Below are 15887 nucleotides of genomic sequence, written 5' to 3'. Positions count from 1 at the left end.
GGTAAACACTAAGTACAGCCAAATGATGTTTATGGTGAGATGCAGTTTTTAAAGAATAAAAGGTTTAAACCAGATTAATTAGCTTAATTCATGGTTACAGAGTTAGCTGCTCAGCAAATAGAATAAAGCTGGGACTGAACTGTGCATGATTATGGAGGGCAGATATTCCAAACTATTAACAGATAAAAATAAATTAGTTCTATCAAACCATTCGTAATTTAGTAGTTTATAACCATCGAAGAAGCTATTCACTAATACCCGACCTATGACAATGTTTTAATTTACTGAAATTGTTTGAGATCGTAGTTGTCAGTACAAGATTAATGTAACAGTTAGTAGATTTTCATTTTTTCTGCAGGTTGTGAATGCATTTTAAGCTCGATGTAGTTCTTTTTATGTGAAATTGCTGTTTTATAAAGTAATGAAAATTCGGATAATATATTTTGGACAGATTCAGAAGTTCGGAAAATTTTGATGATTATTTTGTTATTGCTGTTACTAAATTAACTTCAGCAGTACTTAAATCTTGTTATATGCCCGAAGGGAGCGTATAATGTTATGACACCGGTGTCTGTCTGTCTGCCCGTCCGTTAGCAATTTCGTGTCCACTCTTTAACTTTTGAACCCCTTGAAGGATTTCGAAGAAACTTGACACAAATGTTCACCACATCGAGACGACATGCAGAGCGCATGTTTTGGATGGCTCGCTTCAAGGTCAAGGTCACACTTAGGGGTCAAAGGTCATATGACTGTTTCGTGTCCGCTATGTAACTCTTGAACTGCTTGAAGGATTTTAAAGAAACTTGGCACAGATGTTCACCACATCGAGACCACATGTTTTTGATGGCTTACTTCAAGGTTAAGGTCATAACTTTGGGCGTATATTGCTCCGCATTGCGGTGCTCTTGCTTTATTATAATATATAGAACATAAAGAACATGTTACCCCTAAAATGACTTCAAAATGTTAGGAGAGTCTGTGTGGGATATGGAATTCAATCCCTCCAAATGTCAAACCATTCACGTCAAAGAAGGAAACATCCTATTTCCACCCAGTTCTACCTCCATGGACTCGTACTCGAATCAGTCACCTTGGCCAAATACCTTGGTGAGGATATATTTCAAATAGACTGTCATGGGAAACCCACATTAATAGGTCAGCAAAGAAAGTGAATCAAACGTAAGGGTTTCTGCACAGAAACATTAAGGTCAAATCTGAACCCCTTAAGTCCATGGCTTACTAGGGACTAATGTTAGACCGCAGCTGGAATACAAGTCTGAAGTGTGGTCACCCTATACTCAGACCCTCGGACCAGATAGAGGGTGTCCAGAGACAAACAGCTTTGATTAAGGCTGACTACCGTCAAACCTCCAGTGACACAGACATTCTACCATCCCATATGTCTACGTCCCTGTGACATGACAGTATTAAGCAATAACTGAAATGGGTTATAAACTGCGATAATCTGAAACAGTTACACCCCTGAGTTTATAACCCATTTCAGTTATTGCTTAATACTGTCATAACTTGTTTCAGTTATCATAAAATATTACGAAGCCCTCCTGTGCCAATTCCTCATTTTGAATGAGACTAATGCAATTATTTCCTGAATCCTTGACCTTTTATCTTTCCAGCTATGCAGCAAAGTTTTTACGCAAGGCCGATAGTTTTACGCAAAAGTTTTAAAGCTATAAAACTCAACACCCCATTATGCTTATCCGGTCATGTTCAGACTGAAAGAGAATTTGATTAACCACAGTTTGCTACTAAGTTCACTTTAAAGGTCACTTTGTGAGAACAGCAAAAATACTTTTTTTTGAATAACTTACCTGAGTTAACAATATTTTATAACTAGTTCCTTATGGTCATTTCTATATATTTATAGAGTAGGGAGTGTAAGAATGATACACACACAAGCTAAACTCACTCATCTGTATATAAATTTCCTGTTGCAGTCTAATGTTTTATCCTTTTTTTTCTCACTTCTCTGTTTACAAACAGTTTGAATAGTCAAACTCTCCTGACAGCATCTAAATTACCCGTTACTGGTTTTAATTTCAGAATCTTCATATTCAGAAAGTTGTTGTGAATTAGAGAAAAAGGCTATGTGGCATAAACTTAGAGAAATCTTTGGATACAAGGATAGCCGAAACAGACAGGTAGAGGTTAAAGAAAATAAAATAGACCAAGCAAGTGAAAATATTCAAATTCAAGCTACTACAGATCAGTCTCAAAAAAGTGAAGGAAAAGTCAACTCTACAGGCAAACAGTCGGTCAGCGGTACATCTGATGTTTCAGTGTCACAGTCAGACAGTGTTGATTCTTCTAGTACTTGGGAAAAAATTAAAGATAAGTGGACTGATGATTGTTTGGAGTGCAGAGTTACAGTGTCTGTGTTCACATTTGGCCTGATGGCACATATATGCAGAACTTTATGGTTACGCAGAATGTTGGTTCCGCCACATAAAAGGAAATATATAGCCATTGCCAACCTGTCATTGTTTGGAAGTAAGTATCCTACTCAGAAGACGCAGAAAAATTTATGACATTGCCAGTAAGTACTGCAATGAGTATTTCTTGTCAATGAAATTAGGCTATGACAGACATTGAATGAAATCTTGCAGATTAGGCTTTTGTAATCTATAAATGGATGTCACATCAGTACAATAATCACAGGAAAGGCTTACTTTGCTGTATATGGTCTGGTTCGGCCACCAGCTTATATAGGGGGTATTATATGAGTGTGTCTTTATGTTGAATTTAATAAATGAGTTGAATATAAAATCCAGTCAGTTTAATAAATTCAATGTGGAAAGACACAAAATGTGATGTTCTTTTTATCACGTCTGCTTTTCCTTCTGTAACATTCAAATTTCGTCTTACTTCACCTGTTATATACACAGTCAAATTGTCCAATGTCTGCTACACTTAGAACAACATCATTGCTAAAGTGTTATTTGGCATGTGTAATACTGAAATCATGCAAATACTGTATTTCAGTCCAGTGACTTCAAGCATAAGATAGTTATGATTTCTAAATATCTATTTTCAACTTTACTAAATTCTTTAAAAAACTATAGCTTCTGTTGTCACCCTTTGTCAACATCCATATCCGTTTCGAACTTCATGCATATCTTTTGCAAACAGGACAAGTAACATAACTCTAGCTTTTAATTTGTCAAAATTACGCACCATTTCTGGTAAAAGTTTTGCATGTAAGCAGGGTTCTCAAGGATTGCTGGACCAAATGCTTTCAAACTTTTTACACATGTCTTATCATGAAGTGACCTCATATTAAAGACAGGTTACAAAATTCCAGCTTATACTTTACATTGTGCTCCCTTTTCACATAGAATTTGTTAAAAAATATTACAACTCAACTGAACTCAAAAATTTTATTTTGTAATTAAAGGCCACCGGCCCACAATACATAAACATACAAGTAGTAAGACGTGGTTGTGTACCCAGCATTTCAGAGAAAGACAACTCTTTTAAGTATTGCATACATGCACATAGGTATGTCAGAAACTACTTAACTGAATGCTTTCAAACTCACCACAAGTCTTTATCATTATGCAATAATCTCACAGGGCAGGTTACATTTTTCTCAAAATTATGCCCCTTTTTAACATCCAAGTTTTGTGAAAATTTTGCCAGTCTCTCAGAAGCTACTGCACACAATGATACATCTTTGTGATAATGAAATGACCACACACAGCAGGTTTCATAATTGTGGCTTACAATTTGGCAAAACTATGCCTGATAAAAGTGTCACATGATGAAGTAAGCAGGTTTCTCAGTCTATTATACTAAATGCTTTTAAACTCTTTATAAGTCTTTGGCATCATACAGTGATGTTTTTGAAACAGGTTCTTTATATCTGCCTAACATTTCTCAAAATAATGCTCCTTTTTCAGTTTAGAAACTTTTGGTAAAGCTTTTTTATGTTAGTTAGTATAATTATGAAAATGGGTCTCGAATAGCTTGCTGTTATTAGACAGCTCTTGGTTCACGTTATCACTTTCTGTCAAAATTCCATCCCAAGGTCTATCAGTCTTTGTTTAAAGAAGAAAATGGGCATAATCTAAATCATACAAAATTTGAATAGCTTCAGAGTTATCTCCTAAGAAAAAAACATGAAGTCTGTAATGCAATATAACATTATCTTTATTTCAGTGTGGCTGGCGTACATAAAGAAGGAATGGTATGACGAGAAGGTTACAGAAAGTGAGCAGCAAAAGAAGACTTTCAGTTGGGACATATTTGAACGATAAAGTATAGAACACCAAATTCAATACTTTTCAAAGAACAACTTTCAAAGTTTGCTGTACAAGATGCACAGACAGACAAGTGAAGCTATTATAGAAACTTCTGTCAAGGTGGCTGAGGATAGGGTAGCTACAGGTGGACAATAGCAGGCTTCTGTAACAGAAATTTTCGCGAGAAAATCGACCATGCGGTTTTCTCTGATGAAAGTGTGTCAATAGACTGTTTGCTGTGATAAAATTTAATGTTTACATACATGTAATTATTTTGTACAAGATTTTCAGACAGAGAGGAAGTGGGCCTGGACAACCATAGTAGTTTAACACAAGTTTATTTCATGATATAAAGCTTATTTTGTCTGAGAAAATACCTTTCATGGTGTGTTGCAGCCACAGATCAAAATGTAATATGTGTTAGTCATGCTGTTAAAATTATAATGTGGAACTTGGGTCTTTGTTTTTGTAGTGTTTTTTTTTTTTAATGAGAGGCAGTCATTATCAATTAATGTTCCCAGATTGTTGGTTTTAAAACAAGATTATCCAGTGTACACAAAAGTAACTTGGCTTGCATACTTAGTATCATATCAGCAACTGTCCTGCTTGATTTCTTGATTTTTGTCGAGCCCGTAAGGGAGCGAAGACCAAATGGCTGTTCGGTGTATGTGTGTCAGTACATGCGTGCGTCAGTGCGTCTGTCTGGATTTCTTTGTCTGGACCATAAGTTTGCGCAACACCCATGTCAATATCTTAAAGGTTAAGGTTACACTTGGAGTTTAAAGGTCAAATATGGCTATAACTGACCTTGTCCGGACAATAACTTCGTCATTGAATGTGGGATTATAAAATAACCCGGCACAATTGTTTTATTTGGCACAAATGTTTGTCTCAGTGAGACAGAGTTTTGTGTGCCACTCCCAGTCCTTCTGACAGCTGGTGGGCTCAAAATGTTGCCCTTGGGCATCTAGTTTATTGTCTCGCCCACTTTTAGAGGAAGTGAGACTGAGCAATCCAAATTCTGACGGTGACGGCGTTAACAATTGGGAATAACTAAACCGTTATATATACTTATTTCATTAAAACCTTGTAGGAAAGTTTATTTAGAAACTAATTTTACGCCCCCCATGACGAGTCCTGGCCCCCTAGTGATCTTGACCTTAATGAAATTAGCATTTTTAGCTCGACTTTTCAAAGAAAGAGTAGAGCTATTGCACTCGACCCGGCGTTGCCGTTGGTTAAAGTTTTTGATAAAGTCAAATATCTCTGTTACTATCAAAGCTATTGACTTGAAACTTAAAATGGATATTAACTATCAAAGTCTACACCAGGAGAAACAATCCCCATAACTCTGATTTGAATTTTGACAGAATTATGCCCCTTTTTAACTTAGAATTTTTGGTTAAAGTTTTTGATAAAGTCAAATATCTCTGTTACTGTCAAAGCTACTGACTTGAAACTTAAAATACTTATTTACCATCAAAGTCTACACCAGGAGAAACAATCCCCATAACTCTGATTGAATTTTGACAGAATTATGTCCCTTTTTAACTTGATTTTTTTTTACTGGCAAAGCACTGAGAAAAGTCGAGCGCGCTGTCTTACGGACAGCTCTTGTTTAAAAATATTTTAGACAGCTTTGAAAATTAAAAGAAAAAAAAAATTTCTCAAAAACCACTAATGCATTGCTTTGAAACCTTGTAGGATGGTTCAAAAACTCACTTTACATCCCCATGGCGAGTCCTGCCCCACTAGTGACTTTGACCTTTATATTAGGAATTTTTAGATTTTTTTTTATGCCTTTGAAAATTCATAAAAAATTACAATGTCTCAAAAAATGCTACATAATTCTGTTGCTTTGAAACCTTGTAGGATGGTTCAAAACTCATTTTACTCCCCCATGACAAGTCCTTGTGCACCTCCACTTTTCAAAATATAAGTTTATCAAGTGTTAAAAATATAATGCGGGTATCAAACTCCCTAGCAGGAGTCCAACTGCCCTTTGGCGAGACACTTTTTGGCAGTGGCCTTGTTGAAGCAGTATACCTTGGCAAGGCCGAATAAATTTTGATAGTTACCCTCAAAGCTGCATTTTTTAAAAGTTTACTAGAAAAACAAAAAAACTTCCTTTTTTGACAAAAAGTTTTTACAGAAGGTAAAATACAGAAAATCATATTGCTCTATTTCTAAAATTCCAACACAGTCCTTGTAACGTGAATCACATAGTCTGAAAGTTAGCTAAAGTTTGTGTAAATCTGCATAAATTTGAAATGTAGGTGGTAATGCTAATATCTTTATGTACTTGTTCAAAATTCTGTTGTTAGTGTTAATTTTCATGCAAGATGTTTGCAGTGCATGTTAGAATAGATGGACCATTTAGACTCTTGTTATATGTGTAGGATATCAGATTTAACAATATTGGCAGTCACAGATAAGCAAAAAAATATATTTTTTTTAAAATATTTGATCTAGAAATAAGGCAGATTCTGAGTAATTTACCAGAATATCTGAATAAAGGCATAGCTACCTGTGATTTGTTCTTGTCCATTGGTTTTTGATATTTTGCAAACATCATCTAAATTATGAACAAGGTCCATCAGTATGTTGGACTTCATTATCCCATGCCAAAGGCAGAGAGAATTGTTTTGGCATTGTCTTTGCATCCGTTCAAAATTGAAAATGCTTATAATTCAACAAGTATTTAATCCTTACTCTGCTAAAAATTCTATGTGTATAATGAACTTGTACTTTCAATTTGGAAAGAACCATTAACTGTTAAAAGGGGTGCTTATCAAAAAGATACCGACTGAATGGCAAACAGTGCTGATCATGATCAGTCTGCATAGTCTTTCCCCTTGATTTGGTGGAAATAGGGATTTTTTACTGTACATAACCTATTAATGAATCTTCATGAAACTTTTACACAAATGTAGCTCATTATAGGGCAGTGGTGCATGCACAGTTTTGTCAGCATCACTTCATTAACCAGCGTTATTGCCCTTAATTATTTTATTGGACTAAAGAATGACTACAGATATTCAATTTCTTAAAACGAATTGTGCGTTTAAGGAACGTGGCTTTCCATTAAATATTCATCCTTGCTCCACTTGCGCCAACATCCAACCCATTTACCTATCCCTTACCACCCCATCCCCATTTTTCTGTATTTTGCATAATTATTATATTTATAATGTACTTGGACATTTAAAGCAACCCATCAACTATATTCAACTGTTTTAAGTTTCAAGTCAAACACTTTGATAATAACAGAGATATTTGACTTTATCAAAACCTTTCACCAAAAAATTCGATTTTAATATGCTCACTTTTGGGGGCATAATAAACAGAATGGTCCCATGCTAAAACATAATGGAAATTTGAGCTACAAAGAAACGTATTATTAAGCTGTATGAAGATGTATGTTTTAAACAAGCGCTGTTGGAGGATAGCAACGCTAGACTATTCAACAGCTTTGTCAATTGAAAGAATATTAAAGCTTGACTATTTGAAATACTGTCCCAAAAGCAGGAAAAATATGACCAAAAATGTTAAATTATCAAGTTTCAAGTTCAAAAGGGGACATAATTTGACCAAAATGCATATCAGAGTTATGGGACTAGTTTTATAGCTGGAAGGCACATGTAAAGTTTCAATTCAATATCTGCATTAGTTTTGGAGATAGTAACTTGCATGTAAAACTTTGACCAGGATTTTCTAAGTCCAAAAGGGGACATAATTTGCCCAAAATACATGTCAGAGTTAAGGGACTTGACCCAGTGAGGTTGGTAATTGACCTAGAAAAAGAAAAAATAAGTTTGAAAGCTATATTCCTTTAAATGATAGCTGTATGTACTTGCATGGAAAAACTTAACCAAGATGTGACACCGATGGCGACGCCAGGATGAGTAGAATAGCTAGACTATTCTTTGAATAGTCGAGCTAAAAAGGGGCATAATTTAAATTTGTAAAATTGCAACACAGGGTTAGGAAACCTGTACAATGCAGATCAGCTCATTACAATTGTGTTAAATTTCAATTTATCATTAGCGGGTACGGAGATAGCAGCTTACATACAAGAAAGTCCAAAAGGGGGCATAATTTTGTAAAATTGCAATACAGGGTTAAGAAACCTGTACAGTGCATAGCAGCTCATGACAATAGACGATTGTGCGAAATTTCCATTCATCATTAGCAGGTACGGAGGTACCAGCTTACATACAAAAAAGTCCAAAAAGGGGCATAATTTTGTAAAACTGCAATACAGGGTTAAGAAACCTGTACAATGCATATCAGCTCATGACAATAATGCTTGTGTGAAATTTATCATTAGCGGGTATGGAGATACCAGCTTACATACAAAACCTTAACCAAACAAGAGCTGTCAGTGGACAGCGCGCTCGACTATTCTCAGTGCTTGATAGTATATTATAAGCTATGAGTAAAACTAACATTACAATAAGTATATTCTAAGTCGAAAAGGGGCCATAATTCAGTCAAAATGCTGGATAGAGTTGCCTCCTCCTTTTTACAGCCTGGGGTCATGATGTTAAACAAGTATGCAAAATGTGAAAGCAATATCTCAATGGACTTTGAAAATATTTCGGGTGGTACGCAAACTAACATTTGTGTGACGCCGACACCGGGGCGAGTAGGATAGCTCCCCTATTCCGCGAATAGTCGAGCTAAAAAAGTCCAAAAAGCGGCACAACTTTGTAAAAATGCGAAGTAGAGCTTACATACATAAAGTTAACCAAATAGGGACACCAACCTATGAGTGAGTCCAATAGCTCTACCTATTCTTTTAATAGTCAAGCTGAAAAAGTATAACCAAGGAAATTGTATTTACATGTTTATTGGAAACAATTGTTATTTAATGATTTGCACAAGTTCAAACAGTTTCATAAATAACACATCAACACTGACTGGCACCATATATGTATTTACATGTAATTTAATATATTTGCTTGGTATATTCTTAAAAGTTGACAGTGTTCAATGAGACAGAATTCTAACTCTAACCCTGGAAATTAAGGTCGAGTCCTGCAGGTCTGTTCACTTTTTTTCTGCAAGCTTAAATTTACGAACAATTTTTACATCTTGGTCATTAAATTTCTTCTATTCTCTATAGATTTTGTAAAACTTGTTTAAAATTTCATGTATTATTTCAACTTTCAGCTTTCTCTCCTTTCAATCCATACCGATTTAAATGCAGCACCGTTTGCCAGTGTCATGATCCAGAAAGCCTGAAATAAAAATAGAACTTTAACAAATTTGATAAGCAAAATTCTAACCAAATCACATTACCTATTTTCTGTCAGACGATCAAAAACGATGTAAACTGCTATGTACTTACTGACTAAATTTTGTTTATAAAGCTGAAATTTAAGGAGGTAGGTTACCTTTATATTTGTATGTGCGCATGTCCAACCGGAAGCTAACGTGACGATTTACGACGACGTTTACGACAAACTAAATGTGTTAAATTATTCATTCTTCTGAAAACAAATCATAGACCTGTCTTCGATCTGACGCTTTATGGTTTAATAATGCAGAAATAATAAATAAATTGCCGCAGAAACGCTTCAAAACAATGTTGCCTTAAAATGACGTCACTGATGTCATGACGTTACGTGTCAGTTACCGCGCAAAATTAATAGCTTTTATCTTGAAAGTACGTAATTCTGTGCATTTTCTTTATTCAAACTATTTTCAAAAAACCATTATTTGCTGAAATAATTTTTTTGAGTCTTTTGCTCTGAATTATAATCAATATTTTGCTTCTTTTATGTAGTTATATTGAAATGTAATGCGGAATGTAAGAAAATGGATAATGGTAACCAATGTTATTTGGAATATAGTTGGGTGAGAGGTTACTTGTAACGGCCATTTTCAAATAAAAAATCTAGCAGTTTGATTTGTAATACCTATTTTTCAGGTTCCGTTGATAATTTGTTACTTATATACTAAAACTAAGATCTAAAATTGTTCAAATTTCAGTAGAAAATTGTGGTTTCTTGAATTGAACTGATGTTACCATGGAAACGAAGCCAGTGACCTATGTATCTAAATGTAAAATTCAAAAGCCTTGACACTAGTCTATTTAAGAAACCCAGCTTCGGCTTTTTATTTTCATTTCAACAATATCCATGAGAATAATTGTAGCATGCTGAACGATTTTTCCATGAAAAATGCCAGACGAGGGGTACTGCTGTAAGTATTCTAAGCTTAAAAATTCCTTTGAATAAATACAGATAACACGGAAATATAACTTACATTAGAAATAATATGTTTTAAAGCTACATCAACTAGAAAGATAATCTTATTCAATATTATTTTATAAGAAATTACGACAAAAAGCAAGATATAAGCCATTTTAAACATCTCTGTTGCCATGGTTACTTTAAACTTTAAGAAAAATAGAGTACCATGTATAGTGCTTGGTATTTTGCTAATAATATTACTCAAATATTCCATGTTGGTCATTAACAGAATGGCAATGAAGCCGTTGAAAACCCTTATTTTTATACATAGTTGTTTAAAAATGAGAGAAAATGCGTTACCATGGAAACACGAGCCCCGCGACATATACATTTTAAGCTTATATTAGAAAGCTAACGTGCATACTAGTAAAATTATACATTATGCTGACTTCTACGGATATCAATAAAACTAAAATACACTGAAAAGTGTTAAATATCCGTATTTTCCTTCTTCTTTCAATATGAAATACCCTTGGAGGGTCATGTTCTTCAAACGTGGATAAAAATTGAACTTGAAGGGACAGAGACAAACGAAACTGAGATTTTAGCAGTTAAAACTTCATATTACACGAAATACAAAAAGATGTTGCGGTTCAACTAATTTGAATTTACCCTTGTAACAAGGTAACCTACCTCCTTAAGCAGATTTACTGATATCAAGAGAAATTACTTACAGGGTTTAAAAATGTTTTTACATGCAACAACACCTGCAGAATTCTGAGGAACTGTTTGATGGAAGAGCCAATATGTCAAGTGCCACAACATATCCTGACAACATATACACACCTTTCAGCACAATTTGTTTTTATTGTTTTGTTTATTTTCTGTCAAATTTTGAAATAATTATAAAGAAACGACAGTTCTTCTAGCTTCTTCTTCTTTCATCTTTTTACATGGTTATACACTGCAATACTGCATGCACTATGAGGACAATATGTACAAACAAAAATGGTGATGTTTGCAAATTTCTTTCAATATCCACAACTGAATATCAAAAAAGGACATTTATTTGTAGCTACTTTAAATTTGCTGACAAAGATTTTCTATTAGTTATAGGATGTTAGATTGAAATTTCGGAAGCTTTGTAATATGTGGTCAAAAACATTTACCAGCAGCGGATTTTCGCAAGTCAGGCCGAATGATATCAAGCTGTATCTTCCAATTGTAAATGTCATAACAACCTTAAAGGGGATATACTTAAATATATACACAAAATACTTACAAATAGTTCTAAGATACTTATAGCTGACTGAAGGTAAAGACATATGCAAAGACTGGCATAATTTCACATTTCCAGGGGACTAAAATCTCTCATGTCTAAAACAAAGAGAGCCAAAACAGGAAAAGCTGCCAAAATAATATTAGAGAAGGAGGGTTTGCTTCAACATATACCCTTACCTTTCAGCAAACAGTTTTTAGCTCACATGAGCCAGGCTCATGTAGAGCTTTTGTGACCGCTCAATGTCCGTTGTGCGTGGTGTGACGTGTGTCTGTCAACATTTTCTAAAAAATCTTCCTGAAAACCACTGGGAAGAATTACACCAAACTTCACAGGACTGATCCTTGGGTGGTCCCCTTTCAAACTGTTCAATGAATTTAATTCCATTCAGAACTCTGGTTGCCATGGCAACCGAAATGAAAAACTTTAAAATCTTCTTGTCCAAAACCGCAAGGCGTAGAGTCTTGATATTTGGCATGTGACATCATCTTATGGTCATCTATCAAGATTGTTCAAATTGTGCCCCTGGGGTGAAAAGAGGCCCCACCGCGGGGGTCGTAAGTTTTACATAGACTTATATAGTAAAAAAACTTTAAATATCTTGTCTAAAACCACAAAACCTAGGCCTTTGATATTTTGTATGTAGCATTGCCTCGAGGTCTTCTACCCAAATTATTAAAATTATGTCCCTGGGGTGAAAAAGAGGCCCTGCCCGGGGGGTCTCGATTTTTAAATAGACTTACATAGGAAAAAATTTTCTTGCCTGAAACTGTAAGGCCTAGGCTTTAGATATTAGATACGTTGCCTTTCCTAGTGTTTCTCTACCAAAGTTGTTCAAATTATATCCCTAGGGGTGAAAAGAGGCCCTGCCCTGGGAGCACCAAGTTTTACATAGACATACAGGAAAAAAATTACAGATTTTCTTGTCTCATAGTTCATGGCCTAGGCCTTTGATATTTAATATGTAGCATTGCCTGATGGATCTCAAACAAGTTTGTTCAAATTATGCACTTGGGGTGAAAAGAGGTCACTTGATATAATTATAAGGAAGTTAAAGATTTTCTATTATTTCAGAGGTTAAAAATCAGGAACTGTATTTTTTGGAAGCTTTGTATTATGTGGTCAAAAAAATTTACCAGCAGCACATGCTCACAATTATTTTATCAGGCTGAATGATAGCAAGCTGCATCTTCCAATGCAGAGATTAAATGTAAATGTGCATAACAATTTTAAAGGAAATTTAAAGGAAATATACTATTCACAAAATACTTACAAATAGGAGATACTTGTAGTTGACTGAAGGTAGAAGACATATGCAAAGGCTGGCACAACTTCACATTTTCAGGGGACTAAAATCTCTAAGGTCTGAAAAAAAAAGCCAAAACAGGAAAAGCTGCCAAAATAATATTAGAGAAGGAGGGTTTGCTTTAATAAAGCTAGAATTCAGTTATACAGAAGGGAGCTGAAGTGTGCTTACAAGGAAAATAAATTTGTCAACCTTGCCAGTCCAGGTAACAGAAGGCGAAGGTTGGCAGGGAATCTGAAAAAAAAGAAGAAAATCCTGCCTTAAAGGGCTACGTAGGATTTGGGCCGATTTTGGCCCCCACCTAAATGATGATGAAATATGTCATATTTTTTAGTAGAATGTGTATATTTACTGAAAATAATAGTAAGAATCTGCAGAGGCCATTATTTAATGAAAATTCTATGCTTCATTGTATGCTATTGTTCATGAATAGCACCAATCTTACATGGGGGTATACTAAATAAATCGGCCTAAATAGAATTTAAAAAAAGTTCTATGACTTATGCATTTCATAAATATGTATACATGCATAACATATAATATATAAATGCATAAACCAATGGCACTATTGCCATAGAAACGACCCTTAATAAGGGAGATAACTCTGAAAAGCCTTAAAACTCAAAATGATTTAGAAATAGCATCATTTTTGTTGACCTCGTGTATCAACGAATAAAAAAATGAAAAAAGACTATTTCTCTAAACAGAGCAGCTCATGCACTATATTTATACATTTGAGAAATATATAATCCCATTTCGTTGCCATGGCAACGTAGTGAAAAAATGATATTTTTTTCCCTTTTGCACATCTTTACAAATATTATGATATTTTTTTTACTTTAAAAATCTATTCGAAGCTGTAAATGATTGCCTAAATGTTTCTGTAATAGAATGATTGTATATTCCTGTGTCGTTACCATGGTAACACAGTGAAAAAGTGAGAATTTTTGTTTGTTTTGTATTTTTTGGCCAAACTGATTCCATTTTCTGATGTTTAAAGACTTATTATTGATCCAAACGATAACACAGATATTCCATTAAAAATAATTTTATATACCTCTTATTGTTACCATGGTAACCTAATGAGAAAGTGATAATTTCTGCTTTTTTTTGCATATTTGGCACATTTCTTTATCATTTTCATTTGTTTAAAGACTAATCAATGTTACAAAAGATAGCACAGTTATTCCTCTATAAACAATTGTACATTCTCCTATGGTTGCCATGGTAACATAATGGACAAGTGACAATTTCTGCTTTTTTGGCATGTTTGGCACATTTCTGTATCATTTTCAAATGTTTAAAGACTAATCAATGTTACAAAGAATAGCACAGTTATTCCTCTATAAACAATTGTACATTCTCCTATGGTTGCCATGGTTACATGATGAAAAAGTGATAATTTCTGCTTTTTTGCATGTTTGGCACATTTTACGTATCATTTTCAAATGTTTAAAGACTAATCAATGTTACAAAGGATAGCACAGTTATTCCTCTATAAACAATTGTACATTCTCCTATGGTTGCCATGGTAACATGATGAAAAAGTGATAAATTCTGTTTTTTTTGCATATTTTGGCACATTTCTGAATCATTTTCAGATGTTTAAGAGTAATCGATGTTTCAAAGTATGGCACAGATACTCCTGTAAAAACAGTTGTACATTTTCCTATGGTTGCCATGGTAACATGATGAAAAATTGAGAATATGTTTTTTTGTATATTTTGGTCATATAAATATTAGTCACATTTAATAACAAGTCGCATTTTCAGTGAATCCAGTATTTGCCCTTGACTTACTCAAAAATGCAAAATGCTGTAGTGTCTGCTACATCACATTAGCAATTCTTATGTAATGTTCTCAAAAGTTAGTCAGCATGTTTATGAACATACCATCTCAGATAGCTGTAGCTACTCTTGAGGTATTGCCCTGATTTACTAAACATTGCGAAATATTTTTATTATATGGTATCAGCACAGCTACCAAATCAATATTTTTTTTTTGAAACAGTGGTCATCTACTTTGCATGTCCAATTATCATTATGATGTTTCAACCCTCTGGTCCTGGTGGTTCTTAAGTTATTGATCGGAAACAGTTTTCCATGTTCAGACACCTGTGACCTTGACTTTTGATTAAGTGACCCCAAAAACAGTTGGAGATAGATCTAATCTACTTTGTAGGCCCAATCCCCCAATGAAGTTTGAACGTTCTAGGTCAAATAGTTGATCGAAAACTGGCCCCTGTGACCATGACCTTTGATCAAGTGACCCCATATGATCAAACTTAGTTGATGACAAGTTTTTCTGTTGTATTGGCTCCAAATTGTGTCGTGTGCTCGTGCTGACAGGGACATGACAAAAACTGCAGTGGTACAGTTGATAATTAGTTGTAGAGAAGCGGTATATAAACGGAGAAATTGTATCTTACCTGTCCGATGTAACAATTCTATGTATTTCATCTAACAAATAAGAAAGGAGACTAAATGAATGTTTTTAATTTTATTTCAGATCTATTTTAATTGTATAGTAGCCACATACAACTTTTCAAACTCTTTAATGAACATTAACATTGGAACCATGTCCATACATAATAATAGTAATAAAAACAATCAACTGTAAAAAATCGCGCAAATTGGTAGTGTAAACTACAGAAAAAAACACAAGTGACTAGATTGCTATATATAATAAATGCTCATGGGCAACATTTCGAGCCCGCCAGCTGTCAGAAGGACTGTGTTGCACACGACACCCTGTCTCATTGAGGCAGACATTTATGCTAAATCAAAAAGATTGTAAACTGTTTTAAGTCATTTATAGTAACAAGAAAGGGAAGTAAATCTTTA

The 15887-nt window shown here is 34.4% G+C and overlaps 1 protein-coding gene and 1 long non-coding RNA gene across 4 annotated transcripts in view; one reads left to right on the top strand and one right to left on the bottom strand.

Moving 5' to 3' along the window:
• The first annotated feature begins 248 nt into the window (after window positions 1-248).
• LOC123542870 (uncharacterized) lies at window positions 249-4715 on the top strand. Of its 3 annotated transcripts, none has more exons than XM_053543077.1 (3): window positions 249-325; window positions 2062-2508; window positions 4177-4715. In XM_053543077.1, the coding sequence occupies exons 2-3, from the start codon at window positions 2106-2108 to the stop codon at window positions 4272-4274; spliced, it is 501 nt and encodes a 166-aa protein (XP_053399052.1). In that variant the 5' UTR covers window positions 249-325; window positions 2062-2105; the 3' UTR covers window positions 4275-4715. The 3 variants fall into 3 exon arrangements, with proteins under 3 accessions (XP_053399052.1, XP_045184838.2, XP_053399043.1); XM_045328903.2 differs by having other exon boundaries at window positions 265-331; XM_053543068.1 differs by having other exon boundaries at window positions 265-335.
• Window positions 4716-9095: 4380 nt separating this feature from the next.
• LOC123542878 (uncharacterized) overlaps window positions 9096-15887 on the bottom strand; it is a 63136-nt gene continuing 56344 nt past the window's right edge. Inside the window, exons 2-4 of the long non-coding RNA XR_006684852.2 lie at window positions 13012-13103; window positions 11742-11836; window positions 9096-9502 (exon numbers count right to left, since the gene is read on the bottom strand). This is a non-coding gene — a long non-coding RNA (uncharacterized LOC123542878). The remainder of the gene's footprint in view (window positions 9503-11741; window positions 11837-13011; window positions 13104-15887) is intronic.

This window comes from Mercenaria mercenaria, chromosome 1 (genome assembly GCF_021730395.1).
Source record: "Mercenaria mercenaria strain notata chromosome 1, MADL_Memer_1, whole genome shotgun sequence".
In the NCBI taxonomy this organism is placed as follows: Eukaryota; Metazoa; Mollusca; class Bivalvia; order Venerida; family Veneridae; genus Mercenaria; species Mercenaria mercenaria.
The sequence above is the reverse complement of the archived record's forward strand: the minus strand, read 5'-3'. Positions and strand labels throughout refer to the sequence as shown.